The sequence below is a fragment of the Staurois parvus genome, unplaced genomic scaffold (genome assembly GCF_062004578.1).
Source record: "Staurois parvus isolate SC_StPar_1 unplaced genomic scaffold, SC_StPar_1.0 ptg000133l, whole genome shotgun sequence".
NCBI lineage: Eukaryota > Metazoa > Chordata > Amphibia > Anura > Ranidae > Staurois > Staurois parvus.
In genome coordinates, this window is record NW_028317929.1 from 12170836 (window position 1) to 12183839 (window position 13004).

Here is a 13004-nt window from a genome sequence, read left to right on the forward strand (position 1 = left end):
TCCTTTCCTCACAACTTGTTTATGTGTGGTGTGGGGGGCACACACATGCCGGGGAGGGGGTGACTCGGCTGATGAAGGGCACTCATGTCACATTGATAGAACACAACTTTGGAGGGCGGCGGGCTCTCCCCATTCCTCGGATCTCTGCCCGCCAGGGTACCTAAGAGCTTACTATCTGCTGTCAGCCCTCGGAGCTGTGTGTACTGGGCACATGCCAGGGACCGCTGAGGAATCCTCCCTCTACACAACTTTTCCTTTAATACAGCCTCTTATGAAACCCGGGACTTCAACTTCCTGCGGACCTGAGCTCACCCCCCCCCCCATCCATCCCGGGATCGGACCGGGCAGGGAGGGGGCTCATCATAGGGGGAGGGGGGGTGACTTTCTTGGGATCTGTCATTGGTCGCCCCTATTAGACGAGGCCAGGCTGTTTATTTCCTCTCTCATGACAGCAGGGCTGATTGGGCGGGGCTCCAGCGACTTGGTGACGTCATGTAATATATTCAATATTGCTTTATGTTTTATTAATAGCTCCCTTCTTCCCTGGCAGCCCTCTTAACCCTTGCGAGGCCACCCCTGGGGCTGATGACAACTTGAGGCTGGTGAGCTGGTGGTTGTCACGTAGGAGGAGTGGGTGTGTCATGTTGATCCTCCTCTTCCCTGAATTGGACAGTCTCTGCCTTTGCTGCCTATGGTGTAATAAGCCCACCTATGGCCTAGAGGAAGGCTGCTGTGACTTCACTCCTAGGATCATGTGCTGAAATGGTTACACGTGGGAGGACAGAGAGATGGGGGGGGGGGGGAATCTAATATCCTCCATTCAGTGTGATGATGGCTCAGCTTCGATTCAGAAAACAAGGTCTCTTCTAATGGATCGTGCAGCACACACATTGAGATGGAGGATGAATGTGACTTGGACTCAGCTTCATCATGGTTACAGAGAAGCTTGTCCCAAGAGCTTGCAGCCCACTTCTTCCCAGAATAGAAACTTCCATTAGCAGTCCTCAGATTCATATCTGTTTTATTCTGTTTTCTTGCCTTATTCTCTGAGAGGTAAAACTGAAATTGGGCTTTATTTTCAATTAGTCGTGTTGTGGTTGAGCTGTGTCTGGAATATTTAATGATGTCTTAGATGTCAGCTATATTTTTTTTTTTTGTTTTGATGTGTTTAATAATTTATGTGTGTATGCATATTGTCTAACAATATAAATGTGTGTCTGTGTATTGTTTATTGGTAATAATATAAAGATGGGCATTTCCTGGCTTTCAAAGCACGTGTGTCTGTCCATCCATCTGTCTACAGAAGCCAACCCTACAATGGGTGCAATTTGTGTCTTTGGTGTCTTCCTGCAGTGTACATACATATATATGACACATGACTGTGTATGTATATATGTAAATATATATATATATATATATATATATATATATATATATATATATATATATAAAATGTGTGTGTGTATAATCTCAGCAGAATTTTGCAGTTACAATGTGTGTATGTATATGTGTGTGTGTGTATGTATGTGTATATATATATATATATATATATATATATATAAATAATGTGTGTGTGAATAAACTCAGCAGATTTATGCAGTTACCAAAATATATATATATATATATATATATATATATATATATATATATATATATATATATATATAATTTTTTTTCCTTCGTAAGTTTTTAATATTAATATGTGATGTTCCTGTTATTATGAAAAAAAAAGTAAAACCGTATGAGAGATAAAAAAGAAGGTATACAGACTAAGAGACAACCCTTTCCAACTTAATAGCACCCCTTATTATTCCATATACCCAGGGGTGACATGACAACTGCTAGTGCAACTGTAAGGCACAATATGGGTGTTTGCGATTTGCATTGCAAATCCTGTATTAATGATCCCGTGCAATGTATAGTTGTTTCCAGGGATCACAGCAATATGTAGCTGTACACAAAAGCTGTTTTGTATGAGTCAGGAGTGTTAAATTGGAAGAGGAGACTGTATATTATGTATCTTTCTTTATTAAGAAATGAAAATGATACTGTCTGCAAGGCGCCTGTCCAGTGCTGAAATGGTTAACTGTCACTTGAGCATATGACGTGCTTTCCTTAGAGGTGAACCTGGCAACTTGCATCTTAGGAACCGTTTACAAGGAGCTTCCAAACTTACCTAATAGTTTTTCTGATTACGATAAGCTTGAACGTAATCGGATGAGAATGTTTCAAAAGGTTTCGTCTTTCAGGATGAATTCTGCTTTTTTAAACCACACAGTGAAATCATCTTGTAGCATCCCCTGTTAAAATAATCCAGAGAGGAAATATCATTGAATGCAGACAATCTCATTAGGTTGACTTATTCATCGTGGTACATTGCATAGCAAGCTCTTTGTGGCAGTGACAGTTCAGCAGAGTAGTATGTCAGTCACGCTGTGTTAAACGTAATTCATAGGTGAACTAAGTTCTCTGTAAAAGTTTTCATGTTTTTTTTTTTTTCTGTCTCCTCTCAGGCATCAGTATCCAATGGATCCCAAAGACCTATTGAAGCCGCCCAATGGATCTCAGGCTGTGAAGACTGCACATTACAGTGACAAGAAAGGGAATGTGATTGATTTATTTACAAGCTATAGAGGTGGAGCCTGTGTGAACATTTCTACATCTTGTCCAACCCCACCTGCTTCACTGCCAGACACACGGCAGCAACTACAGCAGCAGCAGGAACTGGCTATAACAGCAGATCCAGCTAATGGTTTGAGTAATGTGCCTCAGCCAGACCTGTCCAAGGCAGTCTCCCTTTCAATGGGACTTTATATGGGGGAGCCAGATACAAAAGTAATGGGAAACGAACTGGGTTACCCTCAGCAAGCTCAACTTGGAGTCCCAGCTGGAGAAACTGACTTCAGGCTGCTCGAAGAGAGCATTGCCAGTCTTCAGGCAAAGTCATCTGTCCCAGAGAAGGTGCAGGAGGGTCTTGAAGACAAAGGAGTTATCAAATGTGACTTGTCAACTCAGCCAATCCCTTCTGCACAGGGTCAAGGGAGCAGCACTAACAAGTTGTTTTCTAAAGACCAAAGCACCTTTGACCTTTTACAGGATCTGGATCTGCCCCCAGAGTCACCCAGGGATATAAAGGGTAGTCCATGGGCACTGGACCCTTTATTTGACGATGAGGCTGTTGACTTGCTATCTCCTCTGACCACTGATGACCCTTTTCTTTTGAGGTCAAGTTCAGTCAATGAAGACTGTAAACCTCTCATTCTTCAAGAGGAAACACCTAAAGTAGGTGATCATGTAGGGGACTTAGTACTGCCAAGTACTGAAATACTGATGTCTCAAGTGAAGACTGAAAAGGATGACTTTATAGAGCTGTGTACTCCTGGAGTAGTAAAGCAGGAAAAGTTTAGTCCCGTTTATTGTGGTGGCCATTTTTCTGGATCTAGCCTCTTTGGTAACAAAACATCAGCCATCTCTGTGCATGGTGTCAGCACTTCAGGGGGACAGATGTACCACTATGACTTGAACACTTCCCCACTTTCTCAGCAGATGGATCAGAAGCCAGTTTTTACCTTGGGCCCACCTCTACCTTCTATTGCTGAAGCTTGGAATAGGTGCCATGGGTCTGGGAATGAAAGCATTGCTTCACCAGGGAATGTAACCTATCAAAGCAGGCCTGTGTTTTCCAATGGCTATTCAAGGTAAATATTTTTTTTCCAGTGTTATGTATTTATTTTTTTGTACATTTTGTCTGATCAGTTTCTTTGCTTGGATGAAAATGTGCTTGGGTGAAGTACTTTTGTAAATGTATTGAATAGCATATGGCATTTTTACAGTGGGTGCCTGAGTTTTTAAGTTGCTGAGAGCCTTGTGTCCCAGTGTGCTGTGTGGTGTAAAATGTTGCCTGGTTTATCACAGGGTTAAGTTTGGCCCATCTTTTATCTCTGTTTATCTTTATAATTTTGAAGAGAAAATACTTTAATGGTGTTGTGAATAGATTTGGTCTTTTGTTCTTGGTGTTTGCTGTACATGTACTCTTCCCAGCAGGGATGAGGTTAAAGTTCCCGAGTGGTGTTTTTACCTGGTAAACTTCCAGTGTAATGTTCTGGTACAAATTGATGTTGTCGCTTGGTTTAATTTCAAAATTGGTTAATATTACACAGGGGAGATTGCATATAAAATGTGCAGCGAGCTGTTTGCTTTCTCCGGCTGCTTCTTTTAGGAGTGTTTTGGCAGAATACACTTAGTACGTCCACTTTGCAGTTTACTAAAAATCAACCTTTAGTATTATATTTATGCAGCAGGTTGGCACTTTATAATTCTTGGCCTATTTTTCATCAAATCTTGCACTTTGTATTTAGTTATTGTGAATGTATCTTCTGCGATTATATATTTTTTTTATTGATTACACCTAACCTGACAATTGGTAAGTGGTTCTATCAGCCCTTAGAATAAATTCTAAATCAGCATCTCTGCTATATCGGAAGATTCTATTGCTAAATTAGTTGCATCATTAAGAGAGACGTGTAGGTTTATTACAAAAGAAAGGAAGTTTATGGTGTCTTTGGGGTGTTTTAGGGCTAAAGGAAATCAACGTCTAAAAACGTGATCTGAAAAGAAAACTATATTATAGGATGTCCAGAAGCTCTCCTGAAAATTCTTGGTTATTAAGTTGATCCAATACCTTAAGTGCTTTCTGTGTTATTGACCTATACCAAGTATGCAGATCAGGAGTTATACTCTAACTTTGATAGCTGTAAGCCTGTTTTCAGCAATGACTCAAAACATTAAAGTGTAAAGTCTAAACTTTTTTAGATTTTAATTTTTTTTTTTCTTTTAATCTTGGATAGTCTTTGACAGTCTTCAAGTCGTCTGTCCCAGAGAAAGTCCAGAAGGGCTTTGAAGACAAAGGAGTTATTAAATGTGGCCTGTCACCTGTCAACCCAGCCAATCCCCTCTGCACAGGGTCAAGGGAGCAGCACTAACAAACTGTTTTCCAAAGACCAAAGCACCTTTGACCTTAGAGTGGTGAGAGGTTAGAATGCCTGTCAACACTTTTGCCCCTGCTAGGACATCTATTCTCTCTTTCTCCACTGTCATTGGTACTGAAAGTGAAAGAAAGTCCAACGTGTCCAAATTTTGGTCTGATATGGTGCCTGGCCAGCTCATTCAGGTTAACACAACGCACCTCACAAAGCTCCATTTCACCCCTCAATGGACCGGATTGATGGAAATCAGCCATAAGAGACGTTTTTCCTCTGTTAGGCGAGAGTTTCTCTCACTGTCTGTTGTGTCTACAGGACAGGAAATGATGAAGAGAAATCCCCACCAATGGGACACTGTTGGCACAAAAAACCTAACATGAGGTTTAACCTTTCCCTAATCTATCTCAAATTTCCTATTTTGAAGCAAGAACATAGATTTCTTGATTTTACTTTTCTGCTCTGTGCATTTGCTTCATACAGTATCTCAGAAAGCAGATAGAGAACTAACATTTCCAGAAGGAGGTTAGCAATAGCAGCCACCATTTTTCGTTTAGGACAGGTTTCCTTTAATTGTACCCCAAGTGAAATATACTATAATAAACATTGCTATTCTGCTTGCATTGCATTTACAAGTTAAATATTTACTGCTAGGATTGTGTTTTTTATGTTTTGCATAATACAGATTTTTAATCATGTGGTGGGTCTTTTTTTTGTATTGATTTTCTGGATGGCGGACCCTGGGTATCAGTCCCCCTCTACATGTTCTTTACTGATCTAACACATGGATATTGTAACTGAGATACTGGGAAACAGAAATAGACTTTTGTGTCCTTGTGTAGAAAGCTTCATGCAAAGTTTTAGTTGATGCTGTTTAATGTGAGATGTTTCACCTTTTCGACTTCTTCACTGAAACCAAGAACAAAGACTTATCTTAAAAACTGAGTGTATTGTCAAATTTGGTTCTAAAAAAGAACAAAAAGGGTTTTTATTTTCTTCTAAAGGTTTTCCCAGCTGTCACCGCAAACATTAAGGCTGCATTCACACCTGGGCATAGAGATTTACTGGTGTTCTTATTGGAGAGTTTTTGAGCGTTTTCTTAAGTGTATTACAAGCGTTTTAAAGCATATTTGTTTTACAGCTTCAGGTGTTTTTGTTTAGCCCATGGAAAGCACTAGGGGGAGAAAATTAGGGGTGAAGAGCTGCTGTTTGAACAGAAAATGCGTCAAAGCGCTCGTAAAATGCTCAAGTAACACATTTTCACTCATTTCTTTTGAAGTCTATGGGGCCAGAAATGCTTGTGGTCTGCCAAAAAGAAGCTTGTGCACTTTTCTGAGTGACAGGTGTTTTGCTTTTGTGAACAGAACTCTCATATTCAAACCGGGGCCAAAATGAATGGGATTTGGCTTGTTCAATGTTTTAGAGCTACATGCTTCAAGCAGAAAATCGTTCAGGTGTGAATGCATCCTTAAGAGAACCTTTAGCCAGACTGCACAGCTTTAAACCACTCCTCATTGTAAATAGTGGGTATATCCAGGTGCAGGGGCGGACTGAACATTTGGAAACTCTGGCACTGCCCGAGGGCCTGGGGTCAGTAGGGGGCCCCATGAGATGCTCCTGGTACCTTTTTCATAGGCTTTTTTGAGTTTGGGCAAGGACACAGGGGCCCCTTGATCCCCTATTCCCCAGGGGCCCCATGAGTTGTCAGTCCACCCCTGTCCAGGTGTGTACTCTTTGTATTCCTCTGTTTATTTGTAGACACCATCACTCCCAAAGGTGCAGTTACTGGTGGATAGGCTAGTTACTATATCATGTGTCTTAATGTGCATTGAAAAAAGGCCTTAAATCAATTACGGTTTCATTTATGGGAATTATATACTATAATAATACAATAATGATATACTAATCTGCTATTATTTTATGTCTTATTTCCTTATCTTCAAAATAAAGACACAGTCCTTTAAGTGACTTTCTAGTACAGTATATGAAGTTCCAAACACCTTAACAGGTAGCTAAGCACTACTACAATTGTTTTGTATGTGCCGTATTCACATCACAATGCTGTATTGAAGTGGGTTGTGTTACGTCAACTCACTGTACCACTGCATCACTATGGTGCGTAGACTTGAACAAAGTGTCCATTTTGTGACAGTTCAATAAAGTTAAAAAAAAGTAATTGGTGCTTTTAATTTTAACAACACAAAGTCCCACCCCTACTCAATGGATGTTTCCATGCCTTTAACCGCAGTATTCCCCAGCAATTTCTGCCTTATAGAGCTTGCTAGGATAATTTCCATGATAACCACATGAAGTTTGTTGAAGGTTCCACATAAGCTCAGGGATTCACTATGGTCAATATATGTATTTTTTTTTTATATACCACCAGCATTTTGCAAAACTCTTCACAGAGTATAGTTCAGTCTATGCCCCAGTGGAATTTTTAATGCGATATCAGTTTGAGTGCTCACAGTGCTAACACACATACACACGTGCATAATAACTGACAACCACTTTCACTGTCAAGGATTTCATCAAGCTGAAATTTTATTAAACCAATGAAATCTAGTGATCTCTTTACCCAAATAAGGAGTATAAAGTTACGGTAAATTCATTTAAAGCAGAAGTCTAGTAGATATAAAATACACAGGTGAATGCAGCTGTGTAATCACTAGTACATCATTGAATGTATTTTTTAAATGCAAGCAATGGTAGTACCTGATATTGATCTGGTATCAGTATGTGAGAGGAAACGGCAGTACAAGCAGTCTATCAGTTCATGTGCTGAGAAGCATTCTGATAAAAGGAGAGAACCCAGTGACAGAGAGATGAGCTCATCTCTGTGCTGCGTCTTCTTTAACTGTTCAGTAGCAGCCTCCGGTGGGTCCAGAATGACCTGGGATCGGGGGAAGTGGATTGATTGATGCTGGCCATCAGACAAGAGGACATCTAGTGGTGGGAAAAATAAACTAATGGGGTTGGACTGATGGTGAATATTGCTGCCAATGCTGTTTTTGTTACATTATTTTTAATGCTCTTTTAATTTTTAGTTTGATATTTTTGGCTAGAGTTGTGCTTTAATATAGTCTATATTTACTGAAAGTTTATTAAAGATTCAAGCAAAATAATATAACTGTAACATGAGAACATGAAACAACAGAAAAAAAAACTTTCTGCAAGACAATTTAAACATATCTTCCTTTTTATTCTACTTTTGCACAGGTGACTAGCGCCAGTGTGAATGACAGTGGCAGGAATCTGCTGATTGCTGCAGCTTTTTCAATGACCTGTGAGCAGCTAGCTGTGGTTGCCCATCCCTATACATTTCAATGACAGGTCAGCAAAGGTCATAGCTATCTGTGGCTGTCCACCCAGCCATCGATTACCTGCGTTGCTTGCTGCTGGACCCACATTGTGCTCTTCCACCAGCAATCACCGTTGGTAATTACTGGCTGGGCAGGTAGCCACAACCCCTGCTGCTGAGCTGTCATTGAAGTGTGCAGGCAGAAGTGGCTTCACTAGTCGCCTGTGTAAATGCAGACTTCAGAGTAAGTGCATGAAAAACACGTGAAAATGCAGATGCACGAGTATAAACCTAGCCTTAAAGCCCAACTCCAGGCAGATTAGAAAAATGATCCCTTGCAGCATGGCATTGCCCACACGGCAGGGTTTATAGCACGTTTTGTCTTGGACAGTGGTCTCCAAACTGTGGCCCGGGGGCCGGATGTGGCCGTTTGCTTGCTTTTATGTGGTCCCAACAGCATTATTCCCCCCACTGTCAGCAACATTGGGGCATAGTTCCTGCCACTGACACCAACAAAAGGACACTATTCCTACTATTGATACCAATGATGAGGCACTATTCCATCTATTTATAACAATTATGAAGCACTATTCCTCCCATTGACACCTATGAAGGGGTACTATTCCTCCCACTGACACCAACGATGGGGAACTATTCCTCCTATGACACCAACGATGGGGCATTATTCCTCCCATTGACACCAACGATGGGGCATTATTCCTCCCATTGACACCAACGATGGGGCATTATTCCTCCCATTGACACCAACGATGGGGCATTATTCCTCCCATTGACACCAACGATGGGGCATTATTCCTCCCACTATACACCAACGATGGGGCACTGTTCCTCCCATTGATACCACTGATGGAGCACTATACCCCCCAATATCAACAATGGGTCACTGTTTACTCCCACTGATGCCAGGACATTGTCTTCTCCTACTGGCCACAGTCCAGCCCCCCAAGAACAATAAATTGGCCCTTTTGTTTAGAAAGTTTGGAGACCCTGATCTAAGGGATAGGAGAAACTTTTAATTATGTGATATTTTGCTCCCCCACAATCCGTCAGTGGACTGTCCCTCAACTTCCTCAGGTCCTGTGCAGGGCTATGGACTCTGCTCCGGGCTTGAGGACCTCAGAACCCTAGCCTGGTGAAGCATGAAAGCTGTGGGGACCAGTCTAGCTGCAGGGAGGAGCAGAGGATTGGGTAAGTGTATTTAATTTTATTGTTCCCCTAGACAAAAAATGAATCCTACTGCCCCACTGCAAGGGATAATTTTTCATTTATATGGAGTTGGGCTTTGATAAAATGTAATGTGTACGGTAATGTTTCCTATGTTCACGATTACCACTAACAGGTCATGTTGTCAGTTTGCTGTACAGAATAACAATTGAACTAATTAATGTAAAAGCGTTACTAATGAGTACATTTGTATCTCCTATTTCCTGCTGGAAAATATGATTGCTCAGTGTCTCTATGGAATGCAGTTGGTGAAACTGCTGGAAGGCATATATATGGTGTGAGACTGAAATCATGCAGAGTGCAATTTCCGACTTGACTGTACAAGGCACCACAAAGGGGCGCTTTTATGTTCATGACTGCAGATGATTGCTTTTACTCTTAAATGAAGTCATCAAGAGAAATACAGCTAAAAGTGACAATATTCCGAAAATGCTCGTTGCTACATTCTCTTGAAGGTCTTCAATGTTTTTATTCATTCACCTGAAATAAGTATGATGTAATTGAAAGATAGAAGGGGATCAGCACGACAGCCAGCTCGTTAGAATTTTTGAGGAGATGACCAATAATAACAGCCTCCATATTTGTCAGGACAGATTTTTTTTAAATTTACACTGACGACTTAAAACAAAATAAAATAAAAAAAATAGAAAAAGAGGTCCCTGCAATGGAAGACTTTTTAAAGTGGTTGTAAACCTTTACATATACCCAGTGAAATGACTGGCCTCTGGTGATACACGGAGATTATACAAATTCTCCTACATAAGTACATCAGTTGTACCTGTCTGTCTTTTCTTCTCTACATTCATTCAAAGTCCAGGATTTATACAGCTTGTCTGATTGTCAGAAAAAAGGGGGCGGAGAGCTGAAATAACACACTGCAGGGCTCAGTGAGGAGAGTTCTGAGAGCTGACTGGAGGGAAGAGACATGCCTCTCTCCACAGAGCACACAGGATCAGAGCTGAGGTTGTCAATCTGCTAGAGGTCCCTCCTCCGTCACCACTTTTTTTCTTGGTGTCAGGAAAACTTTTCAGAAGTGATTCATGCTGATAGAACGAAGCAACAGACAGAAATGACACTTGGTACTTTGTATATAGACATGTTCACACTATAGAGGGATATGCTTTGTTCATATTTCATGTCTGAAGTTTACAGCCACTTTAATACTTTCCTTTCCTGCTGCCTCTGAGCTTTTCTCTTGATGCTGTTCAAGGAATTTTCTGCATTCAACACCCTTCCTGGTGTGTCACATGTCTGGCCCCTTGCTGCTTTTTTAGATTCTACAGGCCCTATGTTCTACATCCTACATTCTATAGTCCCTACATCGTTACTGTGTTCTGTAGTGATATAGGGGCTAATGGATGGATCCACAGCACACATTGAAGGACTTCTGTATTAGACACAGATGCAAAAGATCCTATGGATGGGCATAGCTTTTCCAGAGAGTAAAGATCCGGGTGGCAGGGCAGGAAGTATTTAAAGTTTTCTTTTGCAGGCATTTTTTTTTTCTTTAATTTTTCACTTTTTACGACAAGCAACGTTACAGGACACAATCTAAAATTTACTCCAAAATGGAAGAGGTCTCATTTACACCACTTTTTTTTTATCACTGATATGGTAGTGTTTCTTTATGCAACATAGCAACTTACAGTAAGCCTAGGTTCACATATGTGTAGCTTGGGAATGAGAGCATAATTGCGTGCATTCCTGACTCAGAAATACGCTGCTCTTTAAGGCTACGTTCACACTAGCCTTGTGTGCAGGCGGCAGAGAGGCGTTTGGGAAGCGTTTTTACCGCTTCCCAAACGCCTCTGCCAATTCTGCACATTACAGCACATGGTGCTGTTCTAACGGGAGCGTTTGCGTCGCGTCGCGTTGCGTCGCGGCAAAACGGACGCCTCTGGTCGAGTCAGGAGGCTTTGAAGCCTCCTATTCTCGTCTATGGTGCCGCTCCGCAAACGCCCGGCCGGCGTTTACGGTGCGGTTGCGACGCGTTTGCGGGGCGTTTGCGGAGCGGTAACACCACTCAAACTGTATTATAGGCATTTGTGGGGCGTTATTAACGCTCGGCAAACGCCTAGCAACCGCCACTAAACCGCGCATGCGGCGTTTGCCGAGCGTTAATAACGCCCCACAAACGCCGGACCAACGCTTGCCAAACACTATAGGGGCGTTTGGCAAGCGTTGGTAAAACAGCCAAGTGTGAACGAGCCCTTATAGACGCATAGGGGTGCGTGTAGATTTTAGTGGAACTCCCCCACATCAGCACCTGCACATGCTTTTTTTTAAAAAAAAAGGGATGGGGACTTCTTTCTCCGTATTTCTTGTGGGTACAGCTGCCCATTCAGAATAGGTTGCTGTGCCTGCAGCATTCACACGCACATATGTGAATCTAGGCTCAAGGCTGATTCACCCCAGCAGATGCATTTGAATGCACAGCTGCTGGTGTGCGTTAGGATCCTGGTCCTGATCCTGGCACTTGCACTTTTATTCTTTTGTTTCATTTTTTTTGTTAGCCCTTACAGCAGAACTACACTGTATCTGAGCACCACAAACCAAAAATGCTATTAATTCATTTTTAATATTCAGAGCAAACTTCCCCATCCATCCATGTCTCCATGCTTTATTTTGCTGTAAAATCACTTTGAAAAACAAAACACCCCCTAGCATTTCTGGCCATGGCCATCTTGAGTAAGGGCAGATGATTCATGTAGTATTTACTTCCTTAGCTCTGGCACAAAGGTAGCAGGGCGTGCTTTTCTAAGAAAACTTCCCCTTCCCTCCTAAAGACTTCTGAGATGTATTGGGCAGCACAGTGGCTAAATAGTTAGCACTTTCGCCTGGCAGTACTAGGGTCGTTGGTTCGAATCCCAACCGCGGCACCACCTGCCTGGAGTTTGCATGTTCTCCCTGTGACTGTGTGGGTTTCCTCCGGGTACTCTGGTTTCCTTCCACACTCCAAAGACATGCTGGTAGGTTAATTGGATCCTGTCTAAATTGGCCCTAGTATGTGTAGGTATGAATGTGAGTTAGGGACTTTAGATTGTACGCTCCTTGAGGGTTAGGGAATGATGTGAATGTACAATATTTATTTATTTATTTCAGGTACTTATATAGCGCCATCAATTTACACAGTGCTTTACATATATATTGTACATTCACATCATTCCCTAACCCTCAAGGGGTGTACAATCTAAGGTCCCTAACTCACATTCATACTTACACATACTAGGGCCAATTTAGACACGATCCAATGCACCTACCAGCATGTCTTTGGAGTGTGGGAGGAAACCGGAGTACCTGGAGGAAACCCATGCAGGCACAGGGAGAACATGCAAACTCCAGGCAGGTAAAGCGCTGCGTAAATTGACGGCGCTATATAAGCACCTGAAATAAATAAATATGTATGACATGATTGGCCTAGCCATGAAAACTAGAATGGAACTGAAAAAAATGTGAAAAAAGTTTAAATGTGTAAATAT

At 41.7% G+C, this 13004-nt stretch overlaps 1 protein-coding gene across 2 annotated transcripts in view; it reads left to right on the plus strand.

The window, feature by feature from the left end:
- NR3C1 (nuclear receptor subfamily 3 group C member 1) overlaps nt 1-13004 on the plus strand; it is a 239869-nt gene that overhangs the window by 311 nt on the left and 226554 nt on the right. Inside the window, exons 1-2 of one of the 2 annotated variants that reach the window (XM_089673026.1) lie at nt 828-1053; nt 2514-3698. In XM_089673026.1, coding sequence (XP_089529152.1) covers nt 2527-3698 — 1172 coding nt within the window. In that variant the 5' untranslated portion in view covers nt 828-1053; nt 2514-2526. Of the gene's footprint in view, nt 1-827; nt 1054-2513; nt 3699-13004 lie in introns of those variants that run through there. The other variant, XM_089673025.1, reaches the window with a different exon arrangement.